We start from the raw sequence: 16216 nt of genomic DNA on the forward strand, positions 1-16216 counted from the left end.
CAAACATAAACATCCTTATTGATAAGAATGTGGTAATTGCAGGGGACTTTAATACTCCACTTACAACAATGGATAGATCATCTAGACACAGGGTCAATAAAGAAACAAGGGCCCCGAATGATTACATTGGATCATATGGACTTGACAGGTATATTTAGAACTCTGCATCCCAAAGCGACAGAATATACTTTCTTCTCGAGTGCACATGGAACATTCTCCAAGATAGATCACATACTGGGTCACAAAACTGTCCTCAATAAATACAAAAGAATTGAGATCATACCATGCACACTTTCAGACCACAACGCTATGAAACTTGAAATCAACCACAGGAAAAAGTCTGGAAACTGTCCAAAAGCATGGAGGTTAAAGAACACCCTAGTAAAGAATGAATGGGTCAACCAGACAACTAGAGAAGAAATTTTTTAAAAAATATGGAAACAAATGAAAATGAAAATACAACAATCCAAACGCTTTGGGATGCAGCGAAGGCAGTCCTGAGAGGAAAATACATTGCAATCCAGGCCTATTTCAAGAAACAAGAAAATCCCAAATACAAAATCTAACAGCACACCTAAAGGAAATAGAAGCAGAACAGCAAACAAACCCAAAACCCAGAAGAAGAAGAGAAATAATAAATATCTGAGCAGAGATAAACAATATAGAATCTCAAAAAAACTGTAGAGCAGATCAATGAAACCAAGAGTTGGTTTTTTGAAAAAGTAAACAAAATTGATAAACTTCTAGCCAGGCTTCTCAAAAAGAAAAGGAGATGACCCAAATAGATAAAATCATGAATGAAAATGGAATTGTTACAACCAATCCCTCAGAAATGCAAGCAGTTATCAGGGAATAGTATAAAAAATTATATGCCCACAAACTGGACAACCTGGAAGAAATGGGCAAATTCCTAAGCACACTTCCAAAACTCAAACAGGAAGAAATAGAAAACTTGAACAGACCGATAATCAGCGAAGAAATTGAATCAGTTATCAAAAATATCCCTACAAATAAGAGTCCAGGACCAGATGGCTTCCCTGAGGAATTCTACCAGACATTAAAGGCAGAGATAATACCTATCCTTCTCAAGCTTTTCCCAAAAATTGAAAGGGAAAGAAAACATCCAGACTCATTCTATGAAGCCAGCATTACTTTGATTCCTAAACCAGACAGAGACCCAGCAAAAAAAGAGAACTACAGGCCAATATCCCTGATGAATATGGATGCAAAAGTTCTCAATAAGATACTAGCAAATAAGTCCTTTTGGACCTGACTTTCCAACAGAATGATTTTAATGATTGCTTTTTCACTCCTCTCCTTACTCAAAAAAAAAAAAAAAAAAAAGAAAAAGAAAAAGAAAAATCTTCCCCCTTAAGGCACCCCTCCCACCTAAACTCTAGAACTAATCCCTCATCATTTCCTCTAGAAGCTGATTCCTATAGTTTCCTCCATTTATTACAGAATATGCAAATTCTAGTCTGAGGAGCAAGCCAGAAATAAGACAGTGGGTGTGAAACAGTTTATACTACAGATCAATCATAACATCTATCTCATTACAGTGTCTTTCAAAACACTCTCGGACAAGATAAAACTTTTCCATGAACTATATACAGCCTATTAGCTTGCCACTTTACAGCCTTTACTATATTGTACGTATAAGGCCCTATCTTTATTCTGTTTACCTGTCTTTCCCATTAGACCTAGTATTTTTATTAAAGGAGCTATTCTCATTGGGGAAGAAAGACATGTAAATGATTTATTATAATAAAATAAGTTAAATACTATAATTCAGCTATATAGTGATGCTATGGAAAGGAAGCAGTTATCTAGGACAAATTCTCCTAATTGACATGAAGCTTAATCTTGATGGATATTTAGGATATTTCTGGACACAGTGAAGAAGAAAAGGCCATTCTAGTTCAAAGAAATAGAATATGCTTGACTTAGAGTTATTAAACAGCAGGACAGGCACATGTAGAAATGGAGATGAAGATGAAATTAGAAAAAGGAACAGGGATAAGATCGCAAGGGCAATTGGGAGCCATTTGAAAGGTTTAAAGGGAATCAGCATGATCTGTGGTAACTGTAAAACATGCATGGGCAGGGTGAGAGAATGAAGACTAGGAGACTATTTAGGAGGCTATGGCAATTACAGGTGTGTTTAACAATGAATCTAAACTAAAGGATCAACAGTGTGAGTAATTAGGGAAGAGAGTTGAGAATTATCTAAGAGAAATAATCAACAGAACTTCAACTCCACTGGATATGGAGAAATCAGTAATATTTCATTAGTGCTGGCAAAGGCCATGCAGAGACCAAGCTAGCTTCAGCCCACATTAAAATAAACTCAAGATTCCTTTATATCCCCACCCCCCTATATTTAACCCCATCCCCCTATGCCTAGCCTCCAGTTTAATAAAGGTCCTCACTGATCCATACACAAGTCTCCTAGGTAGCCCTTGAAACAAATATCTCTCTATCCTAATCCAGTATTTCAAAGTGTGCTCTGTAGCCTACCTTAACAGGATCTCCTATGGTGCTTGATAAAGATGCCAAGTTCTTGGCCCTATCCTAGACCCCTGAGGGACAAAATATATATTTTTATGTGCTTTCAAGTTTGAGAATCACTGGCCTAATCCAGCCTATCTACTACTATCAAATTTATTTTTCTTAAACCCTGTTTTCCTCATGTCACTTTCTTATTCAAACTAATTTCTAAATCTTCTACCTGGACTTCAAGATCTTCTTTCAACTTGATTTTTCAATCTTTTCAATGTAAATATACATTCTTTGCTCGAACAAAGTCAACTTAATTTCTTGCTTCCCTCTTCTCTGTCTCCTGCCCACACAATTTGGTTCTTTCTCTAGGCCTTTGCACTGAATATTATTTACACAATCTGAGAGTTTCTCCATTGTCTCATCTCCCATATCAAATCCTAGCCATCACAACTAACAATTCCTAAAAGTCCAGCTTAAGTCCAGAAATTTGCATGGAGTTTTCTCCAATTATTTTACCTCTACTTCTCTCTTCTGCTTGTGAATTCCTACTACACTTAAAATCAGTATGCACAATTTAAGAATTGATTATTTCCACATATATTACTAAAACTATAAGGTCTTATCCTTATTTTCTAGTCATCAATGAACCTAACACAGTTCTTGGCACATGATAAGCACTAAAGAAAGATTTGCTGATGTTTGGAATTACCCCAAAAGATTGATGGCTTCCCCCCCCCCCCGGATGGCACATAAATTAAAAAAGAAAAAAAAAAAGGGGGCAGCTGGGTGGCTCAGTTGGTGAAGTGACCGACTTCAGCTCAAGTCATGATTTCACAGTTCGTGAGGGGCCCTGCGGCAGGTTCTGTGCTGATAGCTCAGAGCCTGGAGCTGCTTCAGATTCTGTCTCCCTCTCTCTCTACCCCTCCCCCACTAATGCTTGTTCGTGCTCTCTCTCTCTCTCTCCTCAAAAATAAACATTAATTTTTTTTAAAAAAAAAGAAACGAAAAAAAGACTAGGGGCGCCTTGGGTGGCTCAGTCAGTTAAGCATCTGACTCTTGATTTAGGCTTAGGTCATGATCTCGGGGTCACAAGATGGAGCCCCATGTCAGGCTCCACGCTGGGCATAGAGCCTGCTTAAGATTCTTTCTCTCCCTCCCTCTCTCTCCCTCTACTGTTCACTTGCTGTCTTGAAAGGAAGGAAGGAAGGAAGGAAGGAAGGAAGGAAGGAAGGAAGGAGAGAAAGAAAGAAAGAAAGAAAGAAAGAAAGAAAGAAAGAAAGAAAGAAAGAAACTAAATCAATTTTTAAAAGCAAACAAATATTAAATACATTCACTATTCTGAATACCATGGTACCTAATAATGTTAAAGATAATGTCTCCTGCCCTGTTCCCTAAATACAGACTGCTTAGTCATTAAGACAAGGTATTTACAAATACCTCTCAATTACAATACAGATCATTTTTGATGTATTATGTAATTATGGAAATGAAATACAATGCCCTGAATATAAAATCTCTAAAATACAGCAATAGAAAGAACCTTAAAAAATAATGTAAGCCAATCACTTCAATTTAGCCATTTAATAACTGAACCTCAAAAATATTACATGACTTGCCCAAGGTCACACATCCAATTAGTAGCATCTAACAGAGACAAAGACCTAGCCCTCTTGACTGCACATCAAAGGTTGTTTTCATTACACTATGTGGTCATTGACACCAAATCAAAGTGAGATACTTTAATAAGAATTCCTGCTAGCATAAACCAACCTACCATCCTGAGATGGCATCCTGCTCTCCTGAGAACTGAGGTGAAACACCCAATTTCAACAGACTCATAAAAACAGAATCATAAAAATCATAAACACAGGCACAACTCTAAAAAAAAGTAAAACCTTATAAGACAAAGTATACAAGGCATATTCAAATTCTAAAACATGTTCCAAAACCACAGGAAAAATACTTACCATGGCTAAATTCTCATCACCTGATCTTTATCATCTTATTACTTTGGTAAAATATACTCCAAAAGAAGAACCAAACATATAGAATGCTATAAGCAAAAATTGCTCAATTCCCAAAAGCACAAATTCATATCTAAGGGTAAAACACATCTTTTGTACTCACCGTAACTTTACTTCCAACTATCTGCATGCAGTAGTCAACGGAGAGTAGTTACAGTGTAAAAGAAACAAAAAACAAACAGCAACAGTTATTAGTAATCAGAAGCTTTTCACAGAAGTGTTTAGTAAATTAGTAAATAGCTAACCCTATGTACACTTTAATACTTCAGATCTAGAGTCTAAAACAAATATACCAGTATTAATTTCTACCATATTTCAAAAATGTGTGAAGTCTCGAAATAAGGATTCCTAAATAATTACTACTGTTTGAAGACGTTTTTAAAAATGTACTGCAATTGGCATATATAAGCTAAATATCAAGTAACATAAAATTAAGTGCAACCAGGCATCAGATATTTTACCAGCCCACAGTCACTCAAAAAATATATCAACAGAAAATTGAATTTTTTTCCAAATAATGCTTTTTTTTCCTTGTTATAATGGATATAATATTAAGGTTGAAACAAGGTGTTTTAGAATATAAATGTTGCATTTAAAGCCATGCATTAAGTTAAGAAATGAATTGTAGGTTGAAAACTGGAGCATTTTATATTGTTATGATTTTAAGGTTTATAATATTGTTTTATAGTATACTTGAAAATTACAAAGAAGAGACTGCTTATAATTCTAGTTTTCTAGGCCATCCTAGCATTTGTAATATAATAATATAATATAATTAATATAATATAATGACATAGAAGCAGTTTATATCTAAACATGCATATATTCATAAGGATAAAACAGTTCAAAATACAGAAACTTTGAGCTTTCCTAATAGATAAGAGATAGAATTTCTGAGAGGCAGGATGGTATTTAAGAAACCAAGAAATGAAATCATACCTCTGAACATAATTTTATGCCAAAACCCTAATATAAATCAAATCATTGTTATCAGAGTCCTACACTTAAATGTCCAAAGCAATGTCCAAAAAAGAACTAATTAATCCACAATAAAACCTTTAATCTGATAGCAGTTATTATCAATATGTGTTCTATTTTCCAACTAGTACTTTAAAAAGAAAACTAAAATATTATTGAAATCCCAATAAGAACCCTAAATTGAACAGGATACTACAAGACACAAAAAGATAATGACAGTAGCCGAGCAAATTATTTCAGAGGAATCCATGAATCTCCAAATAGAGAAGCAGCTTTCTTAAATATTCATGCAACAGAATATTTACAGGCACTGATTATTTAGTTGAATAAAAGCCTCTTTGGTGCCATTAACAGTCTTCTGAATTGAAAGATATGCTATTGACCTAAATTATTTCCTCCGACCAAAAAGACAGATTTTATCTGTCCCTTGTTTATTTAACACAGACATGAGACTAAAACAAGAATACAAGCCTGTATTAACAATTAAGGCAAGTGTATACTCAGTGAAATAACCAGAATATAGCCTATTAATAATTCATTATGATTGCAAAATCCTTGCATTTAGCTAAAGCACATACAGCAAACAGATTAGATCGGCCATGGAAAGCTAAAAGAAACTGGTGTGGTCAGTTTGACTTCAATCGTTTCACCTGAGAAAGAAAATATCTGCTAATGGCAAAAGCAAAATGGTAATACATGTATACACACACACACACACACACACACACACACACACATACACACAGATATACTGCAATTTCAACTGCTTATTTCATGGGTCAATCTAAAAATTCTATAGATGTATTGGGTATCACTATTTTAAATCATTTCCTATTGAGATTTTTATTTAATCAGTAATACCTCTCAAGGGGTCATGTGTCTTCAAAAATGTGATTTTACATATTTTAAAATCTCAATTTCAAAGACTGTAATTTAAGTTATAAATAAACTAGTTTCTTAATATTCTAATAATGACAATGGCAAACTAATGTTAGGATTTCAGTGACTAAATTTTGCTCATAAATGTCAATAAAGGCTGTTAAGATAGAACATACAAGATCCCATAAATCACTGCTATACTGTGCCTCTTTCAGTATTATGAATGGGTAGGACAAGGTCTGCAATGTTAACAAAGCTTGGTTTTCTGTTTCTGAAAATATATGCTGGTGTTTTGAAAAATATAAATTCTTCCAGATTGTTTGTGGCCAAATTATCTCTATGTGACAACTACCATAGGTCAGGTCCATAACCACACTTGCTATAATGAGCAAATAAGTCCAGCCTGTGCAGAGAACAGGTTCTTCTGCACTCCCTTATTTAAAGTCCACTCATCACTGACAGGTAATCAAGCCACTTTTTCCTTTAACATTCACATAATTTAATATTCTCTATTATGGAAGTTAAACAAGAAAAAAACTAAACTAAGCAGTAGTTTGCATCATTATCTTTTAATTTCCTATATATTTTTACTCCATGCTTATTTTAGCAAAGTTAAGAACATAACAAAAGACTGTCATTTGCTTTAGAAATGGGTTTTGAGCACATACCTGTATATTAGTTTCATCTTGCTTTACTGTCCTTACCCAGGAACTCAGGAGAATGATGGACATTTCTTACTGAGCCCATATTTTGTTTTTCAACTCTATGCAAAATGACTAATGCAGGTGGTAAAGAAGGAAACATATAATTTATGTTTAAATTTAACTACAATTCTCACATGTTCCACATGTGACTATAAAACATTCTCCATCAGGAACACTAGCTCTTAACTTTCTTTTTACTTCAAGATTTAAGTTTTGAATACTTATGAAGGATTTTCATAAGGAAGTGGTTATAATGTATGTACTTTAAATGAAGAAAAGTTTTTCATCAGTGTATCAATATAGTGAAAAAGCAAAAAAAAAGTAGAAGATATACAGAGCATGTCTAAAGCCTAGTGAAAGACAGCAAGATGGAAACCTTAGTTACACAAAGTTAAATAGCCATACATTAGGCTACAGTTTCTGCAAATATTATGGTCATGATCATGAAGAGGTCAAAAGATAAGAGGATTGTTTGTCACTGAATGGTATCCTTCTCATCTTCAAAATAAAATTACATGAGCGATATTATTTGTTGTAACAACAGAAAACACAGTACTAATTGACATCTCCCCAAGGTGAGAAAGCTTTAAAACAGGTTTATCAATAGGCTTTCTTTCATCATAATATTTGGCCCACAAAAAAATATTAGGAGATGAAATGTATAACCTTGAAACTCTAGTGAAAGTGCTAGATGCATGGCAGGTGCTCATATGTATGTTCAATTAAACAAATAAGGGTCATATACTAAATAGTTATAGTACTGATTTTGAGGCTAATGTCTTAAAAAGAATGTTCGTGTCTTTTGAGAAACATTCAATTTCCATCTTTCAAATAAAGCAATTCAAGACAGCTTATCTAACATTTACCCAAATTTTAGCATTTTGATGTGAAAAATTAGTATATAACCTAAAGTGTACATGTCTTTGGCCAGTTAAAGAGGAAACAATATGGGAATAAATGAAAGCAAGTTCCACATAGAGTAAAAATCAAAAGGTTAAGGAATAAGAGCTTCATATAATCTTCATTATATTCAGTCCCACTTAAATAAAAACAACAAATGATCCAGAGACACTAACAAAATTTTATCATTAAAAACACACGATTATTCATGTATTATCATCTGTACCTTGCACTCAGATTTAGTTACATACATTTACTAGTGTATTTGCCTTTAGGTGTTTAAAAATATAACACGAAACGTGCACCCTGCATTTCCTAAAGCATTTTACTGTGAACAATAACTTGAGTACAAAAATGAGAAGAGATTCATCAGAATTTCAAAGTAAAACCCTATGCATCACCTAATTCTATTGAAAACAATGCTCATGGCAAATTTCACTTATCACTTGAAACATATTTCTGCCCTTGGATACCAGAAGCAAATTAAAAAACATGCTGTTGCTCTGCTCTGGTAGAGCTGCAATGTGATATGTTTAAATAGTTCAGCATTCAGATTTAGCTTGCTTAAACTACAATATGGAATCAATACAATTGTAGAATTCAGAGCAAAATGCATCAGTAATTGCCACTGCAATTACTGCACTGAAATAGCAGTAACAGGATAGCCAAATAATTTTACAACATACTTTCCAATGAGGAACTATTTTCTTCACTGGTCAATTTCTTAAACTCAAAATATGTATTTTTAAGTGTAAATGTATGTGTGTGTATTATTTATATATATCCACATAATATACATACCACATACATAAAATCATTGTGTATAATATGTGGTATAGGTGTGTGTGCATATATACACAGTGATTTTATGACCTCTAGTTGTATAAAGCTTTTTACTTATAGAAATGTAAAAGATACGTTTCACCATTTCAAAAATACATTATTTTCTTACAAAAAGAAATCAAACCTGAAGTCTATTTTCGGAAGCACCTTAGAAAGTGGAACAAAGCCACACATTCCATTAAAACACTAATGTTTTTCCTGAAGAAAACAAGTCTTTTCAAATAACTCTACTTTCAAGTTTTGAAACTCAGAGATGTGATTAAAGCTCCAATTAAGCACCCTCTTTTATATTAAATTAAGCTGTACAATAACAATAATGAGGTAGTTAATATAGATAGCATCACATAAAATAATTAGCATCACATAAAATAATGAAAAAAACCTAAAACAGCATTATTAAAAATATTGATCAAAATTTCCTGCAAGGAGAAACCAGACATGATGCTTTAATGTAAACTTAGTTAAAACTCGTGAATAGGCTATGTTTGTGTCTTCTCCCTCAAAATTTTCATATAACCAACAGTATATTTAGTGGAACACCTACAAATTGCTCTCAATTTTTAGGAAGTGCATAAAACCACTGCCCCAAAAGTCACTGGATTAACTCACAGCCTTCTATCCTTGGTCTGCATTGTTTTAAATAATTGAAGTCTCTCAAATTATAAAAAATTTTGAAACAGGGGCATATACTAAATGTGTAAAAATACATGTATAAGGTTTTTCTGAATAGTCTATATGAGTATACTGAGGCAAGAACTTGGAAGATCTGGGGTTGGTTTCTTTTTAAGCAGATAATGCTGACCTCATTACGGGAACACCAGGAAAGTGTCACTACTTACAGATTTGGCAGTAGCAGAAATATACTGGACAACCATCTCACGCTTGGTGGTAAAATCTTTGTTTCGTAAAGGAGCTTTCCGTTCTTCATTAAGGTTCATGTCCTCCTGTTATAAAGAACATCTATTGTAAACATTAACACATTTCTGCTTAAGTTGCAAAATGTTTAATAAATATTAATATTCTCTTTTAAAATAGTCATGCTGTGGCTAACAAGAAGGATCACTTTGGTGGATCTCTCACTATTATTTTTCACTCTAGATACCATAACACTGTATAAAATTTACCACATATTCATGGCTCTTATCTCTACCTATTCAACGCATGAGCAGAAATAATAAATATTTTTAAACTATTCCAGAGAATAAATCGACAGTTTTATAGCATACATCATACAACCGTGGCACAACTATTAATTTACACGGATAGCAAAAATAAACACTTTACTATTTGGCATATGCTCCCTTAGGATCACTATTATCCAGAAGAGCAAATATGATTTTTAAGCTGACAGGAAATATAGATCTATAATATGCCACTGAAGAAACATCCTTCAGAAGTTGCTGGATTTGGGGGCGCCTGGGTGGCTTGGTCGGTTAAGCGTCCGACTTCGGCTCAGGTCATGATCTCACGGTCCGTGAGTTCGAGCCCCACGTCAGGCTCTGTGCTGACAGCTCAGAGCCTGGAGCCTGTTTCAAATTCTGTGTCTCCCTCTCTCTCTGCTCCTCCCCTGTTCATGCTCTGTCTCTCTCTGTCTCAAAAATGAATAAACGTTAAAAAAAAAAAATTAAAAAAAAAAAAAAAAGAAGTTGCTGGATTTGGAAAGCAAAAAAAAAAAAAAAAAAAAAAAAAACATCAGAAATATAATCAGCTGTGTTTGGATGACAAAAATCACTCATTGGAGAAAAAAATACTCATTTACAAGAATACATTGTTTTGAAGTTCAATAAGTTCTTTTTTTTAGGTGTAATAAGGTGGTTTTATTAAAGCACCAGGACAGGGGTGCTTGGGTGAAGTTCAATAAGCTTTAATTTGCCTGGGAATCTTCCTTTATTTTGTGATACATACACATATAACATTTTCACTATGCAAATTACTTTTCTTCATTTTGAAACTCATATTAACCCTTGCAACATAATAAGACACTTTTGAGGGGTCACAAAATCAAGTTGGAAATGGCAATGCTTCAAAAAGCAATATCAGATGAAAGGAAACTTACAGAATGGGTGAAAATATTTCCAAATCATATGTCTGATAAGGGACCTGTATCCAGAATATATAAAGAACTCTAAAAATCAACAATAAAAAGACAACCCAACTACAGGTGAGCAAAGGATTTGAATAGATGTCCCTCTCAAAAAGATATACAAATGGCCAGTAAGCACATGATGTTCAACATCATTATTCATTAGAGAAATGCAAATCAATACCACAATGAGATACCACCTCACTCCCACTAGGATGGCTAGAATACAGAAAGATAATAATAACAAACATTGGTAAGGATATGGATAAACTGGAACCCTCACACATTGCTGGTAAGAATGTGAAATGATGCAGCCACTTTGGATAATAGTCTAGCAGTTCCTCAAAAAGTTATGCAAAAAGTTACCTCATGACCCAGCTCATACCCAAAAGAAATAAAAACGTATGCCGACACAAGAACTTGTATATGAATGTTCATAGCAGCGGGATTAAAGGGTAGAAACAATCCAAATTTCCATCAAGTGATGAATGGATAATGAAAGTGGTATGTCCAGTCATAAAGAAGAACGAAGTACTGATAAATGCTATAGCATGATGGAACCTTGAAATCACATAATGCTAAGTGAAAAAAGCCAGTCACAAAAGACAACATATTGTATGATTTCCATTTATACTAAATGCCCAGAACTGGCAAATCTATAGAGACAGAAAACAGATTAGTAGTTGTTAGGGGCAGAGGAGGGGGAATAAGAGTACTGGGGTGTGACTGCTGATAGGTATGGTGTGTTTTTTTTTTTTTTTTTTGGAGTGATAAAAATGTTCTAAAATTGTTGTGATGGTTTCACAACAATTTAGTTTGAATATACTAAAAAATACACTGAACTATGTATTTTAAGACAATGATTTTATGGTATGTGAGTCATATTTCAACTTTAAAAAATAAGTACATTTATCACTTTATTTTCTTAATGCTGGCTATTAATATTTTTTAATCAAGGAAAGTAATGGGCACTAAAAATATCAACATTATTTTTTTAATTTATTCATCTCTTTGAGAGCAAGAGGGCATACTAGTGAGCAGGGGGGGGCAGAGAGAGAGGGAGAGAGAATCCCAAGCAGGCTCCACGCTGTCAGAACAGAACCCGATGCTGGGCTCAATCTCACTAACCACAAGATCATGACCCAAGCAGAAACCAAGAGTCAGACACTTAAACACCCAGGCACCCCAATATTAACATTGTTTTTAAAACTCATATAAGGAGCAATGAAAAGGAATCAAACTGCATCTATGTATAGAATGGTAACTTCACTGACAGCAAAAGTCTCTTGATCTATATTTGCATGCATTGCAGTGACTCCTATGATTTGTTCAAGGTCAATACTTAATACATTTTATTTATATGTACATAGGATTCTTCTTCCTAATCACCTGTATCACTAACTCTACCCCTATCTTTCCTATCTTATCTCCTTATTTCTCATTTGTATATTTTCCTTCTTAATGACTTACTTGAAGACAGAAGACATCTTTTTCCTCTCTCTCACAGGCTAGATTTAGCATTGTAGAGTCAAAGTAGAATCACAGAAAAAAGGCTGGATAGCACTTTTAATGTAGTCCACAGATGCTCTGAGTTGACTTCAACTAACAGAGAACCTACTACCTCACAGGCAGCCCATCCCATATTAGGGAAGTGTAATTTTTCCAACTTTTTTTTTGGAAGACTAAATGTAAAACGTGTACAATGAAACAGAATAGTAAGTTAAAGTGGCAGAACTGTGTCATCATTCTTTCTTCTCTACTTTCTAAATATTGAATCAATTATTTACTGGACAAGTGCCATGCACCAAGGACTATGCTACAGGAGTGCAAATTGAAAGACAGCTGTATCCACAAATTAAATGAGTTATTTATGAAGCACTTAAAACAATGTCTGATACTTAATAAATGCCTATTTGTTAAATAAATAAAAATAAATAATTCATGGTCCAGTAGGGAAAATAGATATGTAAACAGAGGCACATATTTTCAAAGAGGCACATATATGATAGTTTTGGAACACAGAGGATAGATGGAAAGATCAGAAAAGTCTTTACCAGGATTTGGGTCTTAAAGGATGAGAAAAATATTAGTGAAGCCAAGGAGACTAGCTAGGAAACCACAGTGGTCTTCTGTTCTATTTGGCTGCTCAACAGCATTTAATTTTAATACATCTTCCCAGTGTCATTCCCACCTAAGCAAGAAAGAATCCATAAAAACTACATTTGCCAGATTCCCTTATAACTAGAGTACAGACATGTGGCTTAGTTTCCACCAATGAAATGCATTTCTAGGATGTGTGGATTCAGAAGTAAACTATGTAAGGAAGCAGGCCACAAGTAAGTGCCATTTTGCTGGCATGGGTGGAAATAAGAGGTGATATGGTTATGGAAGTGTGGGCAGCAGCTGCATGTTTTTCATAATGACAGTTTGACCAGGTGGTTCCAGGGTGGCAACAGCTCCTTCACTGAACTCTCTATTTCAGCTGTGTGGTTCTGGATGTTATTCCTGTAATATTATCTGAAGCTTGTCTCTACAACCCTCCTGATTCAAGAGCTATTTAATATATTTTATAGTTATATATAACTAGTCAGAAAAGATTCTCATATTCTATAACATAGGCTACTGAAGTAATTCATGAGACTAGTGATAAGAGTCTGAATTAAGAGAGACAGTAGTCAGTCTGGACAGAGGTTAATAAATTCAAAAACCATGTAAATGTTATTTGGAGGCATCATTCTCTCCTACCTGCTTCAACTTATCTTCATGTGACATGGCTTACCATCCATATTTATTTTTCTCAAGTACTCTGTAGTTTGATAAATACAAGGAAGGAAAGGACTACTAACTCCATCATCTTGAAATACTTTACCTCTATTAATTCAGCCTCTGATTTTATGACCTTATTGGCAAGCACATCATTCTGCTGACTCATAGTATGTTTCCATCAAAACCCCTAAGCACTGTTCACAAATGCTAGGCTAGGTTTCTACTGCCTCAAAACATTCTGGTTAAATTACAGTACCCTACAAATGTGGTTAGCATGAATCTGCATACCCTAAGTAGAATCAACTCTGGAATGCTAACAAGATTGAGTGTATCTGTACGCCTCACAGCCAGGCCTAAGAATGTGGCAGTACCACCTTCAGCACTCTCTAGGTAGAGTTGGCTCTCCTTCCAGTGATGTTTCTACATTATAATGTGCCTCCATTAAATTTTTAATGGTCTATAGTGCTAATATCATGCCATCAGAGTAAAATCATGGAGGTAGGCATGACAATAAAGGGAATATGAGATTATATGCCTCAGAAGAGTTCTGTCAAGTTAAAGTATGGTCATGAACACTAAGCTTGCTGTATATTAACTACCCTTCAAAGAATGCTAGATTTTAGTGTTATCATCATCTCTCTGGTCTCATTTTTTACCAGTTTTCATCTTACCCCTGTATTTTAATAATACAATATTGGCTGTAATTTTCCTACATATACTATGCTATTATACATTTCCATTACTCTGTTCATGATGCTGTTCTCTCTGCCTAGAATGCTGCCATCTTCATCACCCTCTCTATTAATCCTCTATTAACCCTCACCCCTTCTCAACCCACTCCATCCCACCCAAATCCTTATCTCTTATCCTTTTGATTCATCTTCAGATTTCCCCCTGAAACACCTCACTGAGAAATGACTATCTGCATTCTAGTCTTCCGTATTAATTCCTGTATTACTAGCACTTAAACTGAAACTATCTGATAAGTCCATCTTTTCTAAACTCTAAGCTAGCTTGAAGGCAGAATCTGGGTCTTTTTTACCTTTTTCTTATAGAGAGGAGGGAAAAGGACTGAGGGAGGAAGGGAGACAAAGGAAGAGAGAGAAAATGAATCTTAAGCAGGCTCCACGTTGCAGGGCCCAACATGGGGCTTGATCCCACAACACTGGGATCATGACCTGAGCCAAAACCAAGAGTCAAATGTTCAACCAACTGAGCCACACAGGTGCACACCCTTTTTTATCTTTAGACTCCCAGAAAAAAGTATAGTTCCTGGAATTCTCTAAGCATTTAATAAATACTTGTTGAACCAGTGTGAACCTTTTCTCTAAATATTTTAATTTGCTTTACAGCCATCAGCAATTTTTATACCTATAAATTTGCTGCATAAGTTGACTGAGAATAGGTACCATTCACATGAACAGAAAAGACCATAAAGACTCATTTTATTCTTATAGAAATAAGAAGCATACTGCTAATTAGGCAGCTAATATTTCCAAATCATTAACTCCAACTTTATAATACAATCATTAAACAGAGCAATAATCACAATTCAGTATTAATTGTAAACAATATAACTGAATGTGAAACTCTTCTAAACACACTAGTTCTTACAGTACTTCAAAACACAAAAGCAAGCTTTCAGTATGTTTAACATTTAGTTAATACTTCTATAATACATGAGAATATAGTATTTTGTAGTTTCAAAAAACATTGTTTGCAGTCTAAATAACTGACCACTTAGAATATTTTTAAAGCCATATTTGTAAACAATAAACCAATTTTTCTCCTTCCATATATGCCATGATGCAATGTTCAACACTGTATGTAAATTCATGTCCTCAGAAAATAAACATATTTTTAAAGTTATTACTGAGTAGCCATAGGACAATAAAGTCAAATCAGAAGGTTAAAAGTTGAACCACCTCCCTATTCATTTTTGTTCATTCATTTATTCATTCATTCTCTCTTACTCTCCTCCCATCCCCTCTCACTCTCCCTCTCTCCCCTCATAAATGTTTACATGAGTAACAACATAATGTTTAAAACTTTCTTATCTTCCAAGACTATTTTTTTCTTAACTCTTCCACTGATTTCTATTTTGCATTATGATAAGTAAACGCCAACTTTTTATGTTTTCACATCCTTTTCCTTCCTTCTATAGATTTGCTATAAATTTCGATAAATTTTCTATAAACTGTTTCTGTTCTGCAAATATGTCTTCATGCCAGTTGAAGGCTGAATTTTCCACTTGCTGTTTTAAAATCTGAACTTCACTACACCATCAAATGCTTGCCCTCTTCTTTCACTTCTCCATAGTAATTATTCAAGTATTCTTTATCTTCTATTTTGATGGGAACTGTATCCCTGAAGAGAATGAACCAATGATACCCTAGTACCTAAAAATATGCTCTAGCATGAACAATGATTATGTTATGTTTGATTATTTTAAGGTTATAAATGGGTTCTTACAGCATTTGTTTAGTTTATTCTTTTCTAAAGATACATTCCATAATTCCTCTATCATCTGAACTTGAAAG

The 16216-nt window shown here is 34.3% G+C and overlaps 1 protein-coding gene across 1 annotated transcript in view; it reads right to left on the minus strand.

Moving 5' to 3' along the window:
- DIAPH2 (diaphanous related formin 2) overlaps positions 1-16216 on the minus strand; it is a 986776-nt gene that overhangs the window by 888939 nt on the left and 81621 nt on the right. The window contains exon 4 of the mRNA XM_053891427.1: positions 9667-9771. Coding sequence (XP_053747402.1) covers positions 9667-9771 — 105 coding nt within the window. The remainder of the gene's footprint in view (positions 1-9666; positions 9772-16216) is intronic.

This window comes from Panthera pardus, unplaced genomic scaffold (assembly GCF_024362965.1).
Source record: "Panthera pardus isolate Hobbes unplaced genomic scaffold, ASM2436296v1 HiC_scaffold_27, whole genome shotgun sequence".
NCBI classification, from domain to species: domain Eukaryota; kingdom Metazoa; phylum Chordata; class Mammalia; order Carnivora; family Felidae; genus Panthera; species Panthera pardus.